The 27,687-nt window shown below is 38.4% G+C and overlaps 1 protein-coding gene across 6 annotated transcripts in view; it reads left to right on the top strand.

The window, feature by feature from the left end:
- The window catches only part of pde4d (phosphodiesterase 4D, cAMP-specific), a 386,351-nt gene extending 360,632 nt beyond the window's left edge, over window positions 1-25,719 (top strand). For all 6 annotated transcript variants that reach the window (XM_041787609.1, XM_041787610.1, XM_041787611.1 and 3 more), the window contains 9 exons: window positions 9,699-9,792; window positions 11,177-11,352; window positions 11,453-11,551; window positions 11,634-11,798; window positions 12,005-12,104; window positions 18,329-18,483; window positions 18,616-18,738; window positions 19,914-20,096; window positions 22,049-25,719. In XM_041787609.1, coding sequence (XP_041643543.1) covers window positions 9,699-9,792; window positions 11,177-11,352; window positions 11,453-11,551; window positions 11,634-11,798; window positions 12,005-12,104; window positions 18,329-18,483; window positions 18,616-18,738; window positions 19,914-20,096; window positions 22,049-22,561 — 1,608 coding nt within the window. In that variant the 3' untranslated portion in view covers window positions 22,562-25,719. The remainder of the gene's footprint in view (window positions 1-9,698; window positions 9,793-11,176; window positions 11,353-11,452; window positions 11,552-11,633; window positions 11,799-12,004; window positions 12,105-18,328; window positions 18,484-18,615; window positions 18,739-19,913; window positions 20,097-22,048) is intronic.
- Window positions 25,720-27,687: the final 1,968 nt, after the last annotated feature.

Genomic DNA, 27,687 nt, shown 5'->3' with positions numbered 1-27,687 from the left:
AAGTCTGTTTCAGGCTAACTTCATTGTTGAATAACTAGTGCCACTCAACATCTTTATTGTGAATTCCAGGGTTAGTCTTTCAGGACATTTAACATCCATACTTTCACTCTTTATAAACACACCTTTCTGGAAAAAAAATCTGTATTTGGAAGTTGTTTCCATCTTTTTTTTTTTTTTCTCACATGCACATTTATGGAGTCCATTCAGGCAATCTGCCTGTCTCTGCATAAAAGAATATGACAAACTCATGATCAGTAATGTTAACAGATGAACCCCCACACATTTTCCTGTGGAATTTCTTAAATTGGCAGCACAATGGAGCTGCAGCTTATTAGGAGGTGATGGAAAAAAACACGCTCAATGCAGTGTGTCAGATTCTGAATCATATAGTGAGACATCATGTCACGTCACAGGTTGGTTGTGTGCAAGTTACCTTTAAAAAGTTGCAGTTACTTATTCTGAACCACAACATCACCTCTGGAGCTCTTCCCATTCTTGGTAATATCTAATCGAGATGTGTTACAATTCACCTTATGCGGCTCACATTAATAATGACATGATACAGCAGTTTTGCAATAACTGATGTATTGCAAGCCATAAAAATGCTAATACATCACAATATCTGATTATCAAATACATTTGAAATGCCCCTTTGAAGGCAAAGCAGAGGATCAAAGCATTTATTCTTTGATATATGATTTATTTTCACCCTCTATCATGTATCATCCTTGATCACCATTTCACTCTATCCTGATGTTTTCTTTTCCTTTGGCTGACTTCTTTTCACACAAACCTTGCCCATGTCATAAGCACCACCATAAAGAGTCATTAAGTTAAAAAAAAGGGGGGGGGGGGGTCAAATAGGCAGAGACATCTGTTTAGAGCACTAAATTTCATCAAATTAAAGTGTAGACCTTTGCCACCAGTGGTTGGTAATCATATCATAAAGGCAGCGAGATGTTATATTGCCAAATAGTATTTTTTTAATATAAACTTGTGAATAAGGGAGGAAAAAGAATGCAAATTGATCATACAACTTCATAATGATGTTTAAAAATTAAAGAAATAAAGTGATGTAAAATTAAACTTAATGAATTAGATTACATGTTCCAAAAGGAGTTGGTAACAATATTTATTCAATCCCGGCCCTTCTCCATCATGTAGAATAGATTGTCATTATGCTTCTGTATTAAATTGGACCCAGATATGATTTTTTAACATTATTCCAACATATTTTCTCACATATTGATATAACTTGTATCGCAACAAGGTATGACATATGGTATTATGTGAATCAAAATAACTCTGCTGGAAGCAGGCGGGTGTGTAGAAGAGACACTTGGGAAGCTGTGCGTACTTTTGCACATTTCATGTTTAGTCCTTTAGAAAAAGCTTATTTAACTGATTCTCAAAAATTAAGCAGAAATGAAGTGTTTACTACAGGGGCACTGAAAGTCGGCTGTAGCTGTTGTTGTTCACAAACTTCATAACACTATCAGAGTTACATCAGGATGGATGATCAAATGAAGGTGTGTTTCTTTTTCCTCTATCTCAGAACCATTTTATTGCCAAATACCTTCTCTCAAAGAGGAGATTTAACTGCGAGTTTTGGTCGACAAAAAACTAAGAAGGATTAAAAAGCTATAAATACAACAGTATTTCTGCTAAAAAGGAATTAACAACATTAATATTGGAAAGATAAAACAGCAATATGTAAAGAACACAAAATGTTTGTACAAATGTGCAATAAAGTAGCTCTACAGGGGTATGTTAGTGATGAATAGTGGTGAAACAGTTACTGGCATTAATGATATTCATGATGAGATTTTCCCACAGGTTTATCCACCCCCTCATATTCTAAATGATCATGATAACCATGATAACCCTGCGTTAGTATCACACTGAATAATGTCCAGACAGCATGCTATGTAGCTTTGTTTACTCAGTTGAATGGGGAAAAACATCAGCAGTATGAATCAAACCAAACCAAAATGTAGAAGGCCTACCCTCAACTGATAGCTTGACAAAAAACAAAACAAAACAAAACAAAAAAAAAACTTAAACTCAGACTGTAATAGTAGCACACACTCTCTGGCTTTAACTGCTCTTCTTCTGTTCATAAAGTTTATAAAAGCACTCCCAAACTTTGGAGCAGCTCCTGTTACTTAAAAATATTTATCCAATGTTGAAATCTTTTGAAATCAGCAGAGTAGACATTAACTACCTCACTTAACAGCTGACTGGATGCATTCACAGCCGATTGTGTTTAAAATATAATGTATTCACGTGTTACATAAAGAAAATGTAAATTCACCTTTTTGATGAAAATATGAATAAATCCAGTTGTGAGGACGAGAAACGTTTTTGCTATTTCTGCAATTTAATAGATATAACAGTTGGTGTTGTGACCTTTTTAACTTTTAACCCCTACTCTACTCATCTCATACACATTGCTTAAATAGATGATTGCTTGTTTTTCCGCTGAACAGGAAAGTATCAGCAGTGGTATTGATAAGGAGCTTTGGATTGAAAATATGACTTTTCTATCAGTTTTTCTTTAGTAACTTTGTTACTTTCCTGTCCTATCAGACATAATGATAATAAATAATATGTTGATAAAACCATGTGGTTTTAAAAATCAAAAAGTATCACATATTGACAATCTTATCAACAGTAATGCACATGTGATACGATTTTCATGTTTATTTTTCATGTTTAAAGTGTCCCAGGACTGCTACTTTGATCCAGAGTTTTTTAATGTCAATCTTGGTGAAGTGATATGAAATTATGAATCTGCACCTTTTTAGATTTACAGCAAATCACAACAATACCGTGATATACTGGTAACTGTCATGATTGTCACGATATGAAATTTTGGTATTGCTCCATCTCTAGTGATGAAGTTAAAGTTCAAATATCCTATAGAACTTATTTTACACTAAGTCTTAATAGAAAGACTTTGTCTCCTGTGTGTTTATGTAATGCATTAAGTCTATTTGTATTTCCTCCCTCAGAAGTTGTTAAAAAATGTAAAAGTAATCGAATAGTAAAATCAGATGTGATAATGTGAAGTAAACTTCTTCCATAGGCTGTAAATCTATTAAATACATAGTGTTTGCTGCTTCATCAGAGTGGCTACATTCTGTTACCATGTGTTTTCATGGACATTGGACTATATCCAGTATATTTATGTTCATATCTTTGGGCTCACAACAAAGACTTAAAGAATTTTAAAACATCACATTATCATTAAAGACATTAAAATGAGCTGTACATGTTAGATTTTGATTTTAGTGAAGACTATAGCATAATGCCATTACTTGGTGCCATCACTACACAAGCATACCTAAACACTGAGTGTTGTTTTACATGTTACTAATGAGGCCTATACAATTTACAAGAACTCTGCTCTCACTTTTACAGCATCTTGAAACACAAGCAGTGCTGCTGCTGTTTATTGTAGGAGTATTTGAAATTTTCAGCTGTGACCCCCAAAATAAGGGTGGCAGGGACTGGGGACCCCACCGTGCCTTAAGATGGTTGAAGCATCGTTGAACTCAGTCATGTACATTCAAGAAAAGTGGTGTACAGACTTAAAAGGATTTTTTTAAACACTACCCTAAATCTCATCAAATGACCATGCTTTTTTCTAATTATATGCATATTCTTTTTACAAAAATGGGTAAAATATACAATTTGAAAACTTTAAAATATTCTCTGTATGTGAAAAGACATCTCACAACCCTTCTCAGTGTCTTGCGACCCCCAAGGGGGGGTCCCAATCGCCACATTTAGAACCACTGGTATATTGGATACAACTTTTAATGGTTTCATTAAACAATAAAAGGATACTGTCTTAATTTTTCAATACCTTTATGACTGACTGTACAACCTATTTGACAGATTAATATTTGTCCACACCTGTACAACAGTGAGGTCAAGTTCAACCGAGAGTTGTCACTGAACTGTTGTAAGCCCTTGTTTTGTTATAAACTCATTGGTGCCAGTCAAAGTGATTGTGTTGTAACTGAACTAGTTGGTTTTGTTGTACCAGCAGAGAGGGGACGTTTGCCACCAGAGTAAATATGGATCATGAGATTCAAAGGTGTCCTGGGCTATATACAGACGGGAGTGTATATTTTTGTCCCGCAACAAAGAACAAATTACACACAAGTCACAGCTAAGCTTGGTGTGACACTTCTCAATTTTTGCCCAAAAGGTTGTGTTCACGCCTCTCGGCCAAGCAATGAATGTTTGTGTGCTATTTTTGTCTGACACAGAGTGGGAGTTTGTGTTTCTGTGGGTGTTATATTTGTGTATTTGCCTCTGCAGGGAGTAAACTGTGAGTGTGTGTGTTAGTGTGTGTTAGGAGAGCTTGTATCAGCCTGCTTGGCTGTGAGTCAATCAAAGCTGCTGGATCTCTGTTAGCCTGTTGTCTCATCTGCTCTGGTGTAGCTGTAAATTACTCTCAGTGCCGGGCTGCCTGTACAGGTGGGGTGTAAAGTAATCAGAGACAGGGTGGGTCCCTTTTCGATTCATGTGGGCAGCGAAACATCACAGATATACGAAACAGACGTATGCAGTCAAAAAACACCTAGAAACAGGAGAAATGATGCTCCTCAGAGTACAGGTCTCAATGACTGAATAAACTGTCTTAAAGGAACAGGATTTATGATTCAAGATCAAACTTTATTACATTGTGGAAGTGAAAATATATTTACAGTATAAGTCACCAGTCATCTCATAATCCTCTTCCTATTAGGTATCATCAAGTATGTCACCACTTTACCTTTGCTGTCAGAGCTGCTATGTTTAAGGACCTGCACATGCACGGTTTTATTCCTTCTTCTGGCAGTAAAACAAAACAAAACAAATGACCCCATTTATGATGTCATGGAACCTTCTTTTTTTACAGCTATAATAGAAGCGTTGTTATTAAATCTGCATAGACAGGGTGTTGATTTTGAAGAATTGCTCCTGTGAAAACTGTTTTCTAAAATGATCAATTTATCAAAATATTTCAGAACAAAAATGTTTTATCTGGCATGTTGTTGCCTTGTTAGTATTCAGTGAAATCTTACTGAGTACCCGCTTGGTTTTCCATGAACTTTTATTTTTCAGACTGCTGAAATCACTCTTTTACATCTTACTTGGGAAAATAACCCCTCCCCAGAATACCTTACAAAAAAGGGAAATTTTGACGTCATAAATGATCCAGTGATAATTCATCTGAATAAGATTGTACTCCTGGACTTTTTGATATTTTACTGGTTTTATTTTAACATCTGCCTTTACAAGCCTTCCGGGAAGCCGCGAAGCATCCCCACAGCATGATGCTCTCACCACCATATTTCACAGTGGGGATGTTGTGTTTGTGATGTGCAGTGTTTGGCGTCTTGTCTGATGGCCTAAAAGCACCATGTTGTTCTCATCAGACCCATGAGACTTCCTCCACTTGACCACGGAGTCTACAACGTGCCTTTTGGTGAACTCTAGTCAAGACTTAATATGAGTTTCCTTTAACAGTGGTTTTCTCTTTGCCATCCCTCGTTAAGCTTTCACTGATGAAGAACCTAGCCAACAGTAGTTGTATCCAGAGGTGATTAAAGTCAGTAAAAGCATGCTGGGGACTGAATAAAGATGACTTTTGTCCTCTTTTTGTCAGGTTATGCTGCTCCAGATGCTCCAGAGCTAATTTGACTGACCTGAGACTAAACCAGCTGATACATAAAAAAATGCAAAATATGATTTGTATTGTATCTTTTAATGGCCAGTCATACTGATTGATGATGAGCTGTTAAGACCATGATCAGGGCATCACTATGTGGTATAACTACTGTATTTCATCAGATAAGAGGGTTGGATGTGCTAGTTGGCTTAAAGCTGCTGGTGTTTTATGAGGATTCCTTTAAGACACTACAATAGTAACTGAAGATATAGGGTTGTCAAACAATTAAAAACTTTAATGTGATAAACCTCAGAGTTCCTGTTGTGAATTCAGTCACTCTCCCTTTTTTATCAAATTTTTAATTTTTTTTTTTTTTTTTTTTTTTGCACTTTTGTACTATTTTTGTTTCATTTTAGATTTTTGTGACGTCTTAAACGAGGTGTAAGTGACTTCCTGTCGAGATACAGACCTGCTTTTATTTTGAAAGAGAATAAGGGCCTGTGGGTCCATTAAAAATTGCAACATGAACTTAACCATGGAAAAAATGAACTTTTAATGGATTGAAAAGGAACTAATGTGAAATGTTTGACAACACAAGGTGCAGATGACTACTTAAAGATAATTGTTTTGCTTTTTGATAGAAAAGTTGAGGAAAAGAAAAACAGGAAATATTGGAAAAGAGAGTGGAGGACGGCATGCATCTCCAGGATTGGGATTTAATCCTGTGACCAGTACATGGAGGACTAGCCCTCTGCACATGGGCATCTGTGCAACTGAGCCAAACTGGCACCCAGGTGCAGGCGACTTTTGATTTGACTGCTTAGCTGTTTGAGTCTTTTTTAAACTGAAATGAGACATTAAGGAGCAACGGTGAACTTATTTTACTTCACTGTGGCTGCAGGGAGTTGTTGCATTGGCTTAACCAAAGTGTGCTCAAAGAGCAATAAAGCATACAATTTTAGAAAATGATGCACTGATTATGCACCTTAAGTGCATTGTGCTTAGTGCATTAATGCTGATGTCCCTAACTAAAACACATACAATCAACCTTACATGCATGATAAGTGCAATTGTTAACAGCATGTTGCAATGCATAAGATATGCTCAGGAGGATTGTATAAGCTAAGGTTTAGTCTTTGTTTCAGTCTCAAGTGATGACCTCTTGAGCTTCATGGCCATACAGCTTCCTGCTCTTTCACTTTCTCTTTAACTGAGCCCACTTCAGACGGCGCTGACGCTCATTCTCCTCAGCAGCATTAATTAGTTTTCATGTGTTTACATCATCCTAACAGTGAGAAAACTGTGACTCACCTCCTGTGAATACTGTGAAGAGTGTCTACTGTTGTATCATGCTAGATGAGGTAACCTGTGCTGGTACAGAAGGTTAATCTGGTCATCACACTCACCTACCCACCCACATAATACAGCATATAATGGAACTATACCTTGCATACACACAAAGGCACGTGCACTTAATGCACACAAACCCACACAGAATCACATGCCGCTGCGCTGCAGGAATGGAAGGAAAAGGGAAAGAGTAGATTTTCCACTGACTTCAGTGGCGGCCAATCCCACAGCAGGTGACCTCAACTCTGCTTCAATCCAAACCAATCAGAGGTGCTGATGAGCTCACACTTCTTTGATGCCTGAGCTCTGATTGGCTGCTGCAGCGTGACACGGCTGGTGGAGCAGCCTGCGCTCTTCACATGGGAGCGTGTGTCATACACACAGAAGCAGGCAGCCAGCTCTGTTTGGACGCCGTTGACAGAAACATTTCTGCTGTCCTGTTGCTTTGGCATCTTCCGAGCATCCGCATCATCATCAATTATTCACAACCCCAGCAGTGTGTTTGTCCGTCAGAGTGTGTCTGTGTGAGCGTGTGCTCATATCAGTTTGTGTGGTCACGATATGCTTTCATCGGATCTTTGGGGTGCCACTTCTCCTCCGCTTATCTCCAAGAATCTTCTTTTCCTCTCCTCTTCCTGGGACATGGGATCGTTTCTGTGGATGTTCACCAAACAGGATCATGATGCTTCATTCATGGACTCTGAACAGCTAAATTACTCCAGACCTCTTCAGGTTGAGGACTTATACGAGCCACAGCTGAGGACTGTTTCTCTTTCACGAGCTGTGTAGTGCTGTCATCAACAGAACTGTGTTTTGGGTTATAAAGCTGCACTATTTTCTCTTTCTGGAGTCATTTGGTTGTTTTATCAAAATGCCTGAAGCTAACTATCTTCTGTCTGTGTCATGGGGATACATAAAGGTAAGATTTAGGTTATGGTTGGAGTATTTAACTTTTAACTTTTTTAAGGCTTTTTTTATACTTACTTTTTAGAGATATCTTATGCCTTTTTTTGTAGCTGATGTTTTTCATTGACACAGAATTAGATTTAAAGGTTTTACAGAAAGCACATTTAGTCCCTTGCTTACATGTCACCCATGAAACAATGCTTCATAGGTGGGTCATGTCTGTATCCTTTTTTTTTTCCGATGATAGACCAAAAAAGATCATATGCAAAAAGATTTTTGTCTGTATCCATCTTTTTTGGATGATAGATAGACCAAAAAAGATCATATGCAATAAGATTTGGCTCACATGAACATACAAATTCACACAAGCTGAAAGCTTTTGATAAACATCATACACATAAAAATACATGCGGTTATGTGCATGGTACTTGTCTGTTTTTAATATAGGTGTATAATTGGTATAGGTTTGAGGGATTGGGCTCAAATAACTTCTTTAAGTGAGTTTGGATTGCAGTGTTTTTATTTTGCAGCAAAAATGATGAAAAAAGAAGTGGAATTAAGGCATGAAAGGCTATGACAGAGCAGTGCTCTTACTCTCAAGGAAATGAACAGAAGGTTAAAAGTCTAAAAAGCAACAGAGGTTAAAATAAGATATGAAACGTCACTTCTTCTTTAAGAGAGATGACAGTATGCGCCAAGTGTGACGTCTTTTCAGGTCATCAGTTCTCTGGATAGTTTACGTTGCTCTGTATTTCTTCATGAACCGAGGGAAAGCCAGGAATCACAGATTTCCAAACTATTGCAGTGACCCATGTCTTTGTCCCACATTCTGCTGTTTTATTATAAAGAAGGAAATTATTCTTTTTTATAGATATGTTTTATACGCCTAACTAAGACTTGTGCTTGGTGCTTCATTCCTCCTCTGTCACCACAACCTTACAAAAGCAGACAGCAGATGGTTCTTTGCCTCTTGTCTCCATTTTAAAAGCCACCCAATGAAGCCTGTGGGTGTTATTCAATAGGCCCACAGAACACAATTGCGCAGTAAGCACTCAGCAAGGCTGTAATAGTCTATTTTGTGTGATCACTATTGATTCCTGTAATTCATCAATAAACGTATATTACGTATTTGGGCTGAGCTGTCTTTGTTTGAGAGTTTTGCAGTCTTCTTTTTAACTCCGTTGTTTTAGCAACTAGTATGGAAAATACCTGATTTCAAGTATTCTCCTTCACATCAGTCAGGCTGGTCTGTAAATTTGAGCCTGCCACTTCAATTAGGCACAAGAGAGGGGAGAAAAATGGGGGGGGGGTCACAGAGAGGAGAGAAGTGAAATAGGAAAAAGATACAAAGAAAATGGGTTACTGATTACGTACAACTGTGGCACAAACCCTTTGACCTGCTCTGTGTGTCTGTGTGTGTGTTTTAACCCAGAAATGGGGGCATTCCTGGGTGCAGCTCCTGTGATGTGACGAGAGATTTTATAAACATCTTATCAGAAGATCCAAGCCAGCTGGGTCTTTAATGATAAAATGTTCACATCATGTACATACTTACTTTAAATACCTTTTTTCATTCCTGCAGGAGCCTTAAAAACATTTACACACATTTATTCAACCACTTGTTCTGCTTTTTCTCAGCAATGTTACAGCGTTTTCTGTATAAACACATTTGATATCCTGGGTTGGAAGCAGTAAAAAGTAAAGATATATATTTTTTATTTTTATTTCACATTGAAAGCTCCAATTCTTTTGTGTCTGTCGTTCTTCCTTTCAGTTCAAGAGGATGCTGAACCGAGAGCTGACTCACCTATCAGAGATGAGCCGATCCGGGAACCAGGTGTCTGAGTTCATCTCCAGCACCTTCCTGGGTGAGTGATGATGAGCGAGATAGACTGACCGGTTTGGAGAAAAAAATCTCCAATTGTCTGAAAAGAAAAGATGAAAAAGTTGTGAGTCAGTGGCAACACAGGTACTGTTTACATCATTTTCAGGAACCAGTGTTTGAACCGACAGAGCCGTTGATTGTGCAAACAGGCTATAAGGTCCGTTTGCCTTTAGCTGAGAGATATTACATCAAGTATGCCTTCTACTGACAGAAAACAACATTTTCTGGATACAATTAATGTCTCTTTCTGTGATCCACAAGTAATTTAATGTGTGCCTTACACATCACATTATCTGCCAGGGATGAATATGTATTTTGGCACACTTGTTTTATACCTTATGTTTTCCTCTGTTTAGCTTGATTTTCTTTGAGAAATTATCGCTCTTAAAGGGATACTTCAGTATTTTTTAAGTTGGGCCATATGAGATACTTAGCAGTAGAAGTGCATTAGCCTTCAGTAATTTCAGTGAGCATTGTTCCTTTAAGAAGAACTCGCTGGTTGTACCAGCCAGGAAGCTAGGCTATTCAGTGTTATAGATGCAATATTCAAAAATACTGAAATATCCCTTTAAACAGTCTGTAGTTATGAGTTGACCCTGATTTAGGATTTACATCGTCAAATTTGATTGGTCAGATCTAACTTATGGTCAGCTGATTGTCAAACATCTTTGAAAATGTCGTTATTTTGTGCTAATTGATCCATGTTCACATTTGCAAATGACCATGTAAATAAGCCTTTAGGACCTTGGAATAACAATTAATCCTACACTGTAAAACTACAAGTTGAAACTGCTCAAAATGATGATGTTTTGTTTACATCACAATTTTTCAGTAGAGGAAATAGATTTTTTTTTTATATACATTTACTTGACTTTTATAATTGAAACACTATGGAAACTTTTCTGTACTTTAAAGTTCTGTTTAAATCCAACTCAAAACAACATGCTAAAAGACTTTTTATAAAGCTACTTGTTCTCCATCCACTGTGATTTTCCCTTATTTATACCAGATACTTTAATCTTGAACATTAATGCTACCCAAGGTAGTCTAACTGCAGTGACTACAAGTGACAATAAGTGAAGAGTGCAACTTCCACTGTATATTACACTTGCTCCTCACAGGTGGGATTTCTATAACTGAGTCAGTAACTTCGCTCATGGTACAAATATATCTACAAACAAATCATCAAATATTTATAAATAATGATCACTTGATACCAACTCAATGGATAACCAGGGATTATTTTCCCCTCTGTAAGCAGGACTTAAGAGTGGTCTGTCTTCATGAAACTAAAAGGAAATTCATTTGCGAGGCTGTCACATTTAAACATCTCTATATTAAACCTCCTGTGTTTTTTTGCACGGCAGACAAGCAGCATGAAGTAGAGATGCCGTCCCCTCAAACGCAGAAGGAGAAAGAGAAGAAGAACAAGCCCATGTCTCAGATCAGCGGGGTGAAAAAGCTGCAACACTCCTCCAGCCTCACAAACTCCAACATCCCTCGCTTTGGAGTCAAGACGGAAACTGAGGACGAACTCGCTAAGGTGAGGAGACTCTACACATGTGTACAAGCTTCTGGAAATAACTGAGAGGTAAAAAAAGATGTTCCTCTTCTTACTGTTTCTTTATTTTTCTTTTTTCCAGGAGCTGGAGCATGTTAATAAATGGGGCCTTAACGTTTTTAAAATCTCAGAGTTCTCTGGGAATCGGCCACTGACAGTCATGATGTACACGATATTCCAGGTAAAACATTTCTCTTACTGCAAAATAAATATTTGTTTGTCCCCACTGTTCTTTTAACCCTTGTGTTTTTTCTGCTTCTCAGGAAAGAGACTTGTTAAAAACATTTAAAATTCCACTTGACACCTTTATAACATACCTGATGACCTTAGAAGACCATTATCACGGAGATGTGGCCTACCATAACAACATCCATGCTGCTGACGTCACCCAGTCAACTCACGTGCTGCTATCTACCCCCGCCCTTGAGGTGAGCCACACACATGCGCAATAGACGTTTGCTCAAACATGCAGCACACGCTTCTACAATCAGCTTCAATCAAACTCATGCTCCAAGTTCAATCAATGCCTCTGACTTGGAGGGATATTTTTGTCCACCCTTTTGATTGGCTCATCACCCCCTCCTTCATCTCTCTCTCTCTTTCTCTGCTCTCTGTCTTTCTTACTTTACTCCAGGCTGTGTTCACAGACCTCGAGATCCTAGCTGCCATTTTTGCCAGTGCAATTCATGACGTGGACCATCCTGGAGTCTCCAACCAGTTCCTCATCAACACCAGTGAGTCTAAATGTGGCGCTTTGTTAGCAGCTTCGTCAGTGCTTAAACAGTGTCATTCGCTAACAGAAACATGAACTCAGTGTCTGATAAGGTGAGAAAGCACACTGCAGACTCAAAAATATGCAGGGAACTAACTGGCAAACAGCTAATCAGATTCAAGATTGACTGGCAACCAGTCCAGGGGGTACGCCCCCTCTCGCCTAATGACCTCGGATGACGAATCTGTGAAATCACAAGATGTAGCTAAGCTACTTCAGGCAGACAACTTGAGCTGCACTGATCCATTCTTAACAAACATCTCCCAGTTTGGCAGCTTATTTAAACAGCAAAATTCCAGTGCCTCCCTCTGCCTTTCCTTTTGTCATTTCTGCCGTCTCACTCTAGCACTGCTCTTAAAATCCCACTACCACCCCAGCATCCACCTGGAGGCTCAAACTTGGGTTTTGGATATAATGTCATCACTCCTCATAAATCTGTTTCATGTGATGAGGTTGGATGCCAAAGTCAAATTGACTTGTTGCTGCAATCAATGATCATTACAGACAAAATTACAAACAAATGACACTGATTGGTCATTCTCTGGCCTGTAACAAGCACATCTACTTGAAGCTTCCCAAGACAAATTCGCCTCATGACAGACATGGAATCTGGCCAATCATGTGCTCTGTAAGGTCAGCAAACACATAAATAAAAATTCATAAACAGATACATCTCAAAGTCTGTAGATGTCTACAGAAATATGCAGAGGAAGTTTGGCACAAAGGGTTGTATCGCACCTTGCTATATTGTGTGTTTATGATTTTTCATCGATTCAAAAGTCTGCTATCTTAGTGAAAGAGGAAATTAAATATTAATTCTTTGAACTTATTCATTGCAGTCAGAACTGAGTAGTTACAAAATTACACAATTAAATACAAAAATTACACAATAAATAAGTAGGCAGAGCTCCCTGCCTGTTAACCTTCTCCTGAATCTCTCTTGTATTAATTTTCATGCTTAAATCAAATTCTGGATGTGATAAAAATTTTCAAACAGAGCTTGCAGACACAAACTTATCACACACGTGCGTGTTTTCCCAGCATGTGCCTGGTCAATAAGGTTTGAAGGCTTTGGCATGTGATTCACCGGCTGAGGAGTTCAAAGAAAGGATCAATACTGTCCTTTCCTTTTAAAAAAACCTTTTCCAGTTAATTTGTTCCCAGAGAGGAAGAACATCCTTTAAACACATTGATCCATCCCATAGGGAAAATTATTTCTTTAAATATCAGGTTTAACATTTCAGCTGCAGACCTGATTGTTTACAGAGCAAGAGGCTGATAAAATAAACATGAAAGTAAAAATTAATGCAAAGTTTGCCTCGTTTTTGATTTTAAATGCACATGGCTCATAGGGATAATATAGTGTCTCGACTTAAATAGCCTAAAAAACTGCATTTTAAGTAGATATATTACATTTTGTTGTGGCTTTATTGCATCAAAAGATGTTATAAAAGAAATAAACACAAATCTCCTTCCATGTTCACTTTTTTCCTTATTTTGCTGATAACCTACAAGTGTATCTGCCTGTAAAGTCAAATAATACTTATATAAGAGCCTTTCTTAAACAAATGAAAGATGTTAAATCCTGTTTGGAATCAAACTTTTTGCATCAGAAATCATAGTGTTTGGAAATTTGAACTCCTGCACAGTACCACCATCAGAGTTCTTGGCCCATTAGCCTCCTACAGTTGTTTTTGTATTCAAAACCCTAATGCCATTTTTGACAGACTGTGGGGAAGATTAAAACCTTACCTTCCTCCAGCTGACTTTGAGAGGATAATCCACAGGTTCATCACAACTCACCTATTGTAATTCTTTGTATGTTGGTGTGGCTCATTCATTCTATATCTTTACAGCTGGTTCAAAACGCATCTGTACAGCTTTTGACTGAAAAGAGATGCCAAAGCCACATCAGACCAGTTCTAGCTTTTCTGAACTGGCTTCTTGTCAGCTCCAGGATCCAGTTTAAGAATCTTTTACCTGTTTTAATAACATTGCATGGGTCTGCAACTTTTTTCTGGGTTGTTGCATCAACATGCTCTGGTCAGAGCGCTGCGGTCAACATACCAGATTCTTTTAGATGGTCCAAGATGCAGTCTAAAGACCAGAGGTGTTTAGAGCGTTGTGGTTCCTCCAAACTTTTGAACGAGTTTACTTCTCAACATGAGCTTTGCTTAATCCATTGAAAACCTCAAACCCTCCATTAAGATGCACTTTTTAGTGATGGCTTTATATACAGGAAGAACTCAATATTATGCTCCTATTTATTTGTTACCTCCACCAAGGAGGTTTTGTGATCGGCAGGGTTTGTCTGTCTGTCTGTCTGTCTGTCTGTCTGTCTGTCTGTCTGTCTGTCTGTCAGTCAGTCAGTCAGTCAGTCACTCAGTTTGTTAGCAATGTAACTCAAAAAGTTATGGACGGATTTGGATGAATTTTTCAGGAAATGTCAGAAATGGCATAAGGAAGACCTGTTTAGATTTTGGGAGTGATCTGGATCACCGTCTGGATCCAGTAATTTTTTTTAAAGGATTTTGTACTATTGGGAGATGGGCTAATGGCGGAGGTCTGCGCTCTCCAAGTGCTTTTCTAGTTTCTACTGTGTTTTTGTATAGTATTTTTAACAGTTTAATCTTGTTAAGCACTTTGGTCAGCTGAGATGGTTTTAAATGTGCAATAAAAAATAGACTTTCAAATTTGACTTTAAGACCCAGAGCAACAATAGTTATAGGAAGATGTTCTTTTTGATATTTCTGATACAAAATGTGTCTTTTTCTCTAAAACCACTACAAATTAAATTATATTGTAACAGTCCTCCATTATTGCAGAAAAAAAACAGAAATATCTGAAATTTGGAGAGCTAGAAGCATCTATAGACAACATGAGGTGTCATGATGGTCAATGTAAGATTTTAGCAGACTGAGTCTTTTAAAGGCTAACTGAGGTTGTTTTTTTGTGGCTACAGTGTCCTCAGGCAAGAAATTGAACCTCTGTTTTCCCTCTGCTCTAACTGACTCACTTGCTCACGGCTGGAGCTTCCACAAATGTTGCCTCGACTTTTCAATTCAGAGGAAAACACAAACACATAGATTTAATATCTGCTGAGTATCGCTTTAAAAGGCCGTTCTTTACACCATTACTACTGTGAGTGTTGCATAATGGTATTACTAAACCTTTATCAGAGGAGACACAGCACTCTGCAATCTAGACACTAAATGCACAAAAAGTGTTGTGCTTCCCTTCAGCCCAAATGGGGAATCCCTGCAGAGGAGGCAGTTTGAGTCATCATGTCAGGAGCCACCAGAATCATCTCCTGTCAGCCACAGTGCGACAGAGCAGGATCCCCTTTCTCCCCTCTGCTGCTCTGCTCCTCTGTGGCCAAGACTAATGCATCCTAATGGAAAATCTAAATACAGATAGAGGACCTTCAGATGACCCTGAGAGGGGAAACACGCTCTTGACTTCTTCTGCAAAAGCAAGTGCTTGATGATTCGTGTGCAGATGCATTTTGGAAAGCCTGTTAGCAGCGTAATTAGCACCTTCATTTCAAAAGCTGTACCTTGTGTTACACCTGCATTCTTCACAACTGCCCACTTACATAATAATCCCACAAAATAATACAAATCAGTACTCTTAATGTAATAATCCTACAAAATTAATACATTTCCCACAAATGAAATAGCTGTTGCCTACTGCAAACTTGATAACAAAAGTCCCCCAAACATAACTTTTACATTTGCAGGGATTTATTGTGTATAATAATATAATAATTTCCACCTACAGTATTATTAAAATGAAAAATGCATGTTTGTAGTCATTGTTGGTTGTTGTAGCCTTTTTTACAACTAACAGTGGGTTCAGGCCAGCTTAAGCTCAAGTATCACCACAAAACTTGGTCATGGTGATTTTTTTCTTCACCATGAAACAGGAAGTTTTTTCCAGAGATTTTTCAGACACTGATAGAGCCGTGAATGTTAGCTGAGTGGTTTAAAATCTGTCATAACGGCTCTCTGAGGAAACTATAAATAAGGTACAGAAAAACTGTTCACCCAGCCAGTTTTATTAGTTTTACGATAATTTAAGATCCCTGTCCACTCAAAATTTGTTTTTAGTCTCAAGAGGTCTGTGTCCTGTATGCTTAAGGCAAAGTAATTTGCTTTAATAGTGTGAGCCAGCACAGTCTTAAGTCTGTGTGTCTTTTTCACATGCCGAAAAAATGTTTTTATTTGTTTTTGTTGTTGTTTTTTTTTTTTTTTTTTTTTTTTTTTAAGCTCTTTGTGTATTGTAAAATTACCTTTATGTGGATAAGATGAACACACTCTGAAGGCTTAATTTTCCAAACTGATATCAATCCTCTCGCTTTCTCATTAAAAAATTTTGTGCCAGGATTCAAGGCTCTTCAAGTGTTTTATACTTTGAAAAAAACTTCCTGTTTCAGGGCAAACAAAAAATTTCCATCATGACTTGATCTTAAACTTACAAAAACTCACTGGAAAACCTTGCAGGTTAAGGCTGTGCTGGCTCTCCCTTTTAAAGCAAGTAACTGTGTCTTAAACATACAGGACAAAAACTTTCCGAGGCTAAAAACAAATTTTAAGTGAACAGGGGTTTTAAGTTATTGTGACAATAAAAATCGCTGTGTGAACAGTGTTTCTGTATGTTATTCATAAATGTTCTCAGAGCGCTGTTTTGACGCATTTTTATCCAATTTGCTAAGATTCTTGGCTCCACAAGTGTTTTAGACTCAGATCAAAATACTTCCTGTTTCATGACGAACACAAAATGGCCATTTATTTATTTATTTATTTATTTACATCGGTTCCCCATTAGTTGTTACCGCAGTAACAGCTATTCTTCCTGGGGTCCACAAAAAGACATGACAATACACAAAACATACTCAAACAAATATACAAACAGTAACACAATACAAGAGACTAAGAGAGTAAACCATTACTACATGTCTTGATACGACTTGAGCTTAAAGGGGACATATTATGCAAAAATCACTTTTTCAGGCAAAAAAAATTGGCCCCTGGCCTGTCTAAAATCCCCCCAAGAATCAGAAACATCCATTCCCTTCCACCCACTCTTTCTCCATCTTTCAGAAAATATGTTCTGAAACAAGCTGTTCTCAGATTTTTCCCCACATGACCTCATGAGGGGAGTGAGCACCCGCCCCCAAGTTTGAGTGGCTCCCCTGCTAGGAAGAAAGTTCCACTCTCCTCTCCTGATGTTCCTCTCTGGATAGCTCAGTGGGTTACCCTGCTGATTGTGGTCTGAGAGATTGATGGTTCAAACCCCCTTAGCTTTGGATAAAAGCATCTGTAACATTGTAACATCAGGAGTGCCACATCCATTTCCTGAGAGGGGTGTGGTCAGGGGTGGAGTCAGACAGCTCATTAACATTCAAAGCCACAGACACAGAAATGGCTCGTTCTGAGAAGGGCTGAAACAGAGGGCTTTTTAGACTTGCAAAAATCCTATACTAGAGTGTTTTTTCAGCAACAAACTTTACAGGCATGTTTTTTGGGACCTTAGAGAACAATGTAAACTGGTCTTAAAATGGTAAAATATGTCCCCTTTAAGCTGACTAGAACCCTATGGCAAGACACACAGGTTAAGGATGTGCTGGCTCGCCCTATGAAAGAAAGTTACTCTGTCTTAAACATACAGGGCAAAAACTTCCTGAGACTTAAAACAAATTTTGAGTGGACAGGGATTTTAAAGTGCTGTTTCAACACATTTGAATCCACCCTGCTAAGATCCATGGCTCTACCAGTGTTTTAAGGCTCGGATAAAACTAGTTGGTTAATGGCGAATGAAAAATTGCTATCACTATGTTTTTTGATATGACTTGACCTTAAGCTGAATGGCCAACAAGCACTACAACTTTTATTTTTTCTTGTTCACATTGCAGCTGTGGGAAGTAAATACAATTTTGAGAAAAAAATGTAATAGTTCTTACATCTGCAGTAGGCAATTATTTTAATGTTTTTGGGATTACTTTGAAAGCTGGAGATTTGTGTTAAATTTGGGGTTTATTTACAGTTGGGGCCAGTTATGTTTGCAGGTGTTACAGTAACCACTCAGAGTAACCCTGTTTTTCATGACATGTTTAGACCTGTTTTAAAACATGCAACAAAACACTATTCCTCACAGTAATATAATCAACTGTTTCTTTTGTTGCAGATTCAGAGCTGGCACTGATGTACAATGACTCGTCAGTGTTGGAGAACCATCATCTAGCAGTCGGTTTTAAGCTTCTACAAGAGGAGAACTGTGACATCTTCCAAAATCTGACCAAAAAACAAAGACAATCACTGCGAAAGATGGTCATTGACATTGTGAGTGAAAAGATTTGCATATATTCTTTATACACCCTGATCCAGTTCTCTACCAGGGAAATTCAACCTTTACTACATATTAAGTCCTAGCTGTCTGTTTTGATACTAACAGTTTGTCTGTGGTATTTCCAGGTACTAGCAACAGACATGTCTAAGCACATGAATCTACTGGCTGATCTGAAAACGATGGTAGAAACCAAGAAGGTGACCAGTTCGGGTGTCTTGCTGTTGGACAACTACTCAGACAGGATACAGGTTGGTAAAACAGCCGTCAACCATTAACAACAACTTTCACATCACTGTGCTACTGTAATATGTATGAACATAAAATAGTGACGTGGTTAAATGACCAGAGACTGTTTAGAGAGCAGATGCAACCTCCTAGTCTTCATAGAAAAACCTAGTGTGTTTTAAACCTGCATTCTTTGTTGTGGCCAGCAGGGGACAGCCTCACCCAATGGAGTCAAATGAGAATAAGACCTTCCCTTGATGCCATTTGTGGACCCAGTGGAAAAAGTGATAGATTTAAGCCAAAAATTAACATAAATTTAAATTACTTTTATCAGAAGTCTTGCCACTCAAATAGCCATATATATTAATGCAATACAGCATGATGGTCATTTTGTAAATCATGGTCAAATTAAGGATGAAATACACAATTAAACAGGGCATGCTTAAGAACTTGGAGCCTGTCAGTGAGGTGTAGATTTAGGAATGCATATCTTTATACCAACTATCGTTACTTTTGGCCCAAAAGGTAAAACGAGAAATCATTCGATTTCTCCAAAATAATCATCCATATACCAATGGTGTCCACTTTTTTACACTCTATGAATGTAAATGGTTTATGAAAGTGTCTTTTGATTTAAAGAGAGGCTTTTTTAATTTGGGAAAGGTTGCATGAGGTAGTTGTCAATAATAAGCATATTAGCCACAGACAATGCCAGTCAGCAGGGTCTCTTTTTGAAGTATCAGTCAGAGTGCCAGCACAGAGGCTAAACATTGAATCATCTTACATTGCTAACAGGCACAGCTGTTGGGATCATGTAATTTAGGTAAACAACCTTAAAAACCAATGTTGGGGTATAAGTGTGATGACAATAGAGAAAAGTGTTTTATTTCCCAGATAGTCGCTTTGTTTTTGCATCATTCAGCGATGGCAATGTTCTTCTGCCTGCAGCACACTAATCAGCTGTTTGGGTCTGCAGGCTTCAGAAGGGACAATAACACATCCAGAATATTACAAATAAAAAGCTACCCTTTTAAACTCTCTGCTCTATAATAAAGGTTAGGTTTGGGCTTGTTTACTCTCTTGGTGTCTTGTTAAACTCTGAAACCCCTGCACAAATTGCATTAATATTCTGAACTGCATCATGAAACATGAGTCTTGCCTTGGTACTATTTAGGACCCTGTTGTTGTTTCCCTTCAGGTTCTCCAGAACATGGTGCATTGTGCAGATTTGAGTAATCCCACCAAGCCTCTCCAGCTGTATCGACAGTGGACGGACCGCATCATGGAGGAGTTCTTCAGCCAGGGCGACCGCGAGAGGGAGCGAGGGATGGAGATCAGCCCCATGTGTGACAAACACAATGCCTCAGTAGAAAAGAGCCAGGTAATACACATGTTAAATAATGTGATTGTAATGAATATATTTGATCTTTAGGCTTGGTTTGGGAGCATGCCATTAACATACAGAAACTGTCTGGATCAAATATTGATGGTATTAATGGTAGATTTTTTTAGATGTTTTTTAATCCTATATTATTTTTATTCACATTGGGCCTAATTAACTAATCTCTTCATATTTTTCTTAAATTTGTTCTTGAAAAGTTCCAAGAAAAACCCATGCATTGAGGTGTTCTTGTCGCAATATTTAAAATCTTAATTCGATGAATGCTATGCGCCTTTAAGGTAGAGGGTTGCATATAATTTAACGATTAACAAAGAAAATCAATGAATTAAAAATACTTTATGGATGTAGTGCCACTGGAAATTAAACCCAGATGTTAATTTAATGACATGACACAAGTAGCATCAGTAGTTGTTACTTAGTATTCACTACAAAAAGATAAATCTGAGTTTATCACCAATTCAGATGGAGCTGTCGTCAGAAACAATGTAAAGCACACTAAAATAAGGAACAAAGGCCCACCAGATGAAGTAAAAAAAATTAAAATTTGTCGGAGAAAAAAATTACTGGCACCAAAAAATGATATTTAAAATACATACTGTATATGCACAGTGCATTCAGAAGGTATTCAGACCCTCTTCACTTTTTTCAATTTTGTTATGTTGCAGCCTGATGCTACAGTGGGGAAAAAATAAAAATAAAAAATTAGAACATTTTGCAAATTTATTAAAAATAAAAAAGCTTAACTTCCTATTGATACAAGTATTCAGATCCTTTGCAAAAACACTTGAAATGTGTCTCTGGTTCCTCCCACTCTTCTTGATCTTTGCTGAGATGTTTCTACACCTTGACTGGAGTCGTCCTGTGGTTAATCAAACTATTTGGACATGATTTTGGAAAAGCACAAACCTCTCCATAGGAGGCCTCACTGCTGACAATAAATATCCAAGCAAAAAACACAAGCCATGAGGTCAAAGGAACTGACTACAGAGCTCAGAGACAGGATTGTTGCAAGGCACAGATCAGGGGAAGGCTAGAAAAAATGTCTGCAGCACTCAAGGTTCCCAAGACGTTTGGCACAGCCAGGACTATTCCAAGAGCTGGTCGCCCAGAAAAACTGAGCAATTGTGAGAGAAGGGTCTTAGTAATATATGTGACAAAGAACCTGATGGTCACTCTGACTGAGCTCCAAAGATCCTGAGTGGAGATGGGACACAGATATGAGAGATGTAATGCTCTACACATCATGAAAATGTTGAGGCTTTTTTTTTAGAATAATTTGCAAAAATTGTACTTTTCTTATTTTTGTACTTGTTTTTCCTATTAATGCGAAAGAGATTGATATATATATGATGCTTTTAAATGATGAGACATTGTATGGAAGGTTTTTATTCTTTTAAGTAAGATCTTAAGTGCTAAATTTATATTCACAATTTAACATTTTGCTGTTAAAATCAGAAACTGCATGGTTAGATTACAAATTGACTATATTTAGATTGTCTTTTTACATGTTTAATGGAATAAAAGAGCTAAATTAATAAGAACCAAGTAAATTTGATTAAAGATAATGTTATATGTCATTCTTATCTAGTGGATCTGAGTGCTGATAAGTACAAAATAAATCATTTTATTCTGTCATATCAGCACTTGAATGTGCAAACGAGTGCTCTCTTGTGTTCTTAGATCTTAGCTAAGAACAGACCACAGATGAAGAATTTTGTTGAATGTCAGAACCTTCTTAAAAAAACATAAATGGTGTTTGAAAAATATCTTTTTACAAACGTTTGTGAATGAAGTGTTTTTACAGATGGCTCATGCAGTTTTGTTGAAAAGGTGGCCGACTCAGTAAAAACAAATTTACCCATGGGTACAAATGAATAAATTAACCCACCCTGCATAGACACAAACTGAACACCTGTTTCTTCATCCTGCAGGTGGGTTTCATTGACTATATCGTTCACCCTCTGTGGGAGACGTGGGCAGACCTGGTCCACCCGGACGCCCAGGACATCCTGGACACGCTGGAGGACAACAGGGAGTGGTACCAAAGCACCATCCCCCAAAGCCCCTCTCCTGCTCTGGACGAGCCTGAAGACGGCACTCGGCCCCCAGGAGGGGACAAGTTCCAGTTTGAGCTCACACTGGAGGAGGACGGGGAGTCAGACACTGAGAAAGACAGCGGCAGCCAGCCTGAAGAGGAGGAGGAGGAGGAGGAGGAAGAGGAGGAGGAAAACAGCTGTACTGACTCAAAAACGCTGTGTACGCAGGACTCTGAATCCACAGAGATTCCTTTAGACGAACAGGTGGGGGAGGATGAGGACGAGGAGGAGGAGGAGGTGGTACCAGAGGAGGGGGAGACACCCTGCTCGCAGACATGTGTAGTGGAGGAGGAGGTACCAGAGGAGGAGGAGGAAGAGGAGGAGAAGGAGGAAAGCCCCCACACATAGCAGTTTGTGGACAGCACCCGATGAACTGTTCTTCTTAGTAATGACAGATTATTTATAGAATATTTTTGGGGTTTTGTGGAGTTTGTCCGTGTTTTTTATACATCTATGTTTATGGTTCCAAAGCGTGCGCTGCTCTCCACCATGACCACTCCTCCTGACAGCTTTCAGACACGCCCACCGGTACTTTCTTCAAGTTTTTTTGCACTCAGGAAACCTCCTTTCCATTCCCGTTTGTACTGAAGTGGTGTGTCTTTATTTCACTTTTACACCTCTCCGTTATAAGCTTATGTTTGGACGAGCCTGCTCAGTGCTCTTCCTACCACATGACCATTCCTCTCCTCTGCTTCGTCTCAGCCTTGCCTGAAAGTTTAGCAGTGTTTCCGTGTTTTTATCAAGTGCCCATACTCTACTCTAGAGACGGTAATTGTTGTGTTCAAGGAGAATCCCCCTCTCTGGGTTAGGTCATTTCCTCCCCAATTAGGAGGCATTTAATGCCACCGTCTGCTGAAAACCTGACGGGACGGCGCAGACATGAAAGCTGCAGCACACTGGGGGGGGGCCTTTTTGTTTCTGATGTGGAAGTCTTCCTTGAAAAAAAAAAAAACCTGACTGATACAAAGCTCAATTCTACACAGCTGTGATGCTGTCCTAGACCTCTTTAATTTTTGTATCGTACTGTATGTAAGATTCAGATATTTTCTAGACTTTACTTTTGCAATCCTAGGCTTTGTTTTGTTAGCAAAGAAGATTTTGGGAACCAATGGGGGTGAAACGTGTCTCACATATTCAGTGTTTTGAAGGATATCTTCACGGCTGGATTACATTAGGAGTGTTCTGAGGTGTTTGCACTTGCTCCAATAGCATTTATACTACAAATCCCATGCCACTACGCTCATGTTTGGTTCATCCTGTGAGTTTAATATTTTTTTTTGTGAAACTGATAAGGAAGCAGGAACCTGAAGTCTTATGCTTTACTCTCAATGAAACAGTTTGTGACGTGGATGAAGCCTTTGAATTTTATTATTGTTGCCTGCAGTTCTTTTGAACACATCCTGAGACAATGCAATGCTTTGTAGTTGATATAAAAAGCACCTTTTTTTAGAAGCTTGATCAGTGCTCTGAGTATACAGAAATAGTTACGGTGATAATAACTACTGGGGTGATTTTATACCAATGTTTTAAAAGCTTTTATTTTTGCCCATTTTGTTCGATTTTCCCATCAGCAGCAGCTACACACATGCCTGTTTTCAACCACTTTATACTTGTTTTAACATCAAACCCAGTTGCTGTTTTGTTTCTAACAAGACAATCAGCTCCGTTAAGTCATCAACAGAGAGGCTTAACCTCCACATTGATGCACTGATATATTCTTATATCACCACTTTGTTTTGTGTCTAACTTGCCAAAACACTCACTTTCTTTCTCCATGTTTCTTTTACTTTCACATAACACCTCATGCCCTTATTTATTGCTCTCATTTTGTCATTTTTTGCTATATAAATTTGGTACAGTAAATATTTCACTGTAGCATAACCCACAGTACAAGCTTGCCAGTAACAACACCCAAATATACATTTTCCCTCCTCTGTGTATATAAAATAAACAAAATCAACATCTAAAAAACAGAAAAAAACTTGAAATACTGCACACTGCTTTTTTATGTGCTTGTTTTAATAATGTGTCATTTCAGAACTTTTTATTTAATCTTTCATTTTGTGCCAAGATTTTTCTTTTTCTCTCTGTTGTTTTTTCATCCTCACCCGATGCCCTTACCTGTAATAAAAGATTCTGGTTTTATCGCTGTTTACAAACATATTTATTGTGCTGTATATAATATATAATTATTAATGTTATTACTATCATAATGCCGTTTGTCGTAAATGGTTGATTCTTATCATCCCTTTTGGTGATGGTGTGGCTGTACAACGTACCTCTTGTTGAGAGAATGTTTCTTACACATAAGCTTTGGTGTAAAAACGATCCATCGACATGTTTGCTCACCTGAGAACTAGCTCAGTGAAGAGAGGGGGAAAGCCAAATTGTTTTTTAAAAAGAAACTGTTCCTTGGCCCATGGGCTGTGCCTTAAATTCAACGCATGTCATTTACTTTTAGCCTTTTTTTTCTACTTTGGTTTCCTAGATCTCTTTTTGCTGCATAAGTGAATCTCTCCAGGCTAGGGTTGGCCTGATCTCCTGTTGTGAATTCAAACATGTTGCCTTTTTACTATCACAGCCAAACGAATTCCCCTACAGATGGCACTCGGATTGATGAGTCAGTGCAGGAGTTTGCAGGCCAACCACGAGTCAGAGATTTACTTTTTGAGTGATGTGTGGCCTATAGCCGGATGTCCAAGAGTCGAATTTGCTGTAGACCTGGCGTGTGTAACCTCAACAGTCCTCACACCCTGATAAAACTTAAAGATGTGAAACAACCAGATTTTAAAGAGTAACTTTGCTGCAGAGTGTATTCTGCATCCATGTGGTTTGGTCACATCTACAAACACTGAACAGGGCGTTACAGGAGTGTGAAGTTACAGCTGGATGTCGGTCTACGACGCACAGAGGCTTCGAGACACATCTGCATGTTCAGCCACTGCTGCATTAATTCTGGCTGAAACACTGACGGTGTGTTGCTTATCTATGCTCGGCCAACACTTCTGCTCACATTACTTGCAATATCCAAAACCACTGACATTTTTCTGCCTGGAGAAGAAGAGGAGGGTTTAGTATATTTCTGTAGTGAAGTGTTGGGGTTGGGGTCATGGGGGGGGTTAGGTAAGGGTCGGGTGAGTGCATCATTGTCCCTGATATTGGGACTCTTATTTTGACACACATACTGTAGATTCTAAACAGCCCTGGACCAATGGAAACAGTGGGTTCTTTTCTCATTCTGTGTCTATTTTTATGGTATGAAAGGAAAAACACAAACTGTAACTTTAAAAAAAAGGTCTTCAGGACAATTATTTTTTGGGTTATGTCTTTAGAATGCCAACTTGTCTGGAAGTTTCACAAGACAATTAAAATGTTATTTTAATGGATTCCTTGTTAATTGCAGTCTATTGGATAGCACTGTAGATCATACGACTTTGTGTAAAAAAATGAAAAACCATGAAAAAAAAGTTTTTATATGCAATGGATTAAATAAAAGCATGGGTTGATTCTGCCTACTCTGTGGTGACTTGTCATCATTTTTCAGGTGTGTTGTATGATGAATGCATCCATAAGTTTGGAGAGGATAAAAGCTGAATTGAGCAGTGCAGATGGCAGAGCAGGTCATGTACAGAAGCTCATCCTTCCAAGTGGGCGCTGAAGGTTCGTATTTGACCCCTTGCTCTTTTCCTGCTTGTCATTCCCTGATTATCCATACTGCCAGATGTCCTATCCAAATAAAGGCAAAAAGCCCAGAAATAAATCTAAAAAAGAAAAATCCTGAATTTAATGTCACTTTACAGCAACTCTCCTCTCATGTTTTAGGTGTGAAATATGTTTCACACCTACAGCACATGGTCTGCTCCATTTATTCAAGGCTGCATCATCATAAAGAGATTTGTATTTCTACACTTTGAGAGGATATTCACATTTTTAACTATTACATTTTGGGTATGGACAGCACCTTTTGGTGTACAATTATTGATTATCTGTGCTGATATTAGGCATATGGCCGACTATCTGTATCAGCATTTTATTTACTGATTACTAATAAAATATAATAACTGAACAGTGCACTGATCTGCCTCAGCTGTCTTCCACAGTTTTACCTCAGTGACCTGCAAACAACACTATCTGAGTGGCTAGATGTCACACAAGTTCTAACCGATCAACACTGAAGCCTAGGTGCCAACATTGTTGGGGAGAGGAATGTCTGGATTGACTTACTTCACCTGCTGCCTGCGATCAGAGCTCGGATAAGTGGAAGCTGGATGGATGGATATTAAGCACATTCTGTTCATCACAGTAAATAAATATTGATTCCAAATATTGGTTATTGGTCTCGTGAACTTCTAATAAATGTATCGGTATCGACTCTGAATACCCAGTATTGGTCACCTGCTAAAAAGCAATGTGATGCAACTAGCGCTCAGCCACTTTCATTACTTCAAAGTTGCTCTCAGATAAAGAAAAGTTTGAGACCCCCTGAACAGGAATATTTTCATTATTTATGCTGTAAAAAATACATGGGATGCATGATGATATTGGCTTGATATCAGTGTTGGCAGTCATGAGCTTAACAAGTTAATTATTGGTATCAGCAGATATGTTTTAGGCAGGATCAAGAGACCTTCATCAGAAGTCTTTTTCTTTGTTCATGCTCATTCCTTAAATCAGCATTTCTCAAACAACCTGAAAATCTTCTAGGGCCCTTAAAAACTCTTGTGTAGCCACAGATATTTACCTTTTATTTACAATATTTTGTTTCATAAACAGGGGATTTCAATGCAGATGCTTTGCTTTCAGAGACACTGACATCACTCTGAAAGTACTGGTGGAGTCACATGATACAGTTAATCAGCCTCTGCCATTTATTTTGTTTTAATCAGGCATCTGCAAAGCTACTTCATTTTTCGTTACTAATATTCATCCCTGTTAACATATTTTTTAGCCCAGCAAAGAATTTCATATTGGCATTAATGTCTACAAAGACACCAAAAAACTCTCAAAATCAGGATGCGAATGGCATAGGAGAATGTTTATATGCAGCTCAGTAGAAGTTCAAGCAGGAAGGCTGTTTCTCACTCACACATTAGTCTTTCTTGTTCATATCTCTCGCTTCTTCTTTTCATTCTCTCCTCCTGCTCTGGTGATCGGCTGATTGTGGGCATACTCTTTAAGTACTAAGATAATTCAATTCTGCTACAACCTCGTTGTCCAATCAGCAAGTCATATTCTAAAACCGTTGTCCTCTCTTTTACAGTCAGCCTGTCATTTCAGTGCGGACACTGTAACCCTCCACCACCCCAGCCACCTCCATTGGGTTCATCAGCATCCTGTCCAGATCCTCACAGGTTTTCTGCTCATCTCATCCTGCATACTTCAGCCTCCTCCAAGCCACTTTATTGGTGTCCTGGTTCAGCTTCCCAGAAGTCTACCTATAATCTGATCCTGCATCCTCATCAACACAGCACCAG

This window comes from Cheilinus undulatus, linkage group 5 (assembly GCF_018320785.1).
Source record: "Cheilinus undulatus linkage group 5, ASM1832078v1, whole genome shotgun sequence".
NCBI classification, from domain to species: domain Eukaryota; kingdom Metazoa; phylum Chordata; class Actinopteri; order Labriformes; family Labridae; genus Cheilinus; species Cheilinus undulatus.
This window is presented reverse-complemented; position numbering and strand designations above follow the sequence as displayed.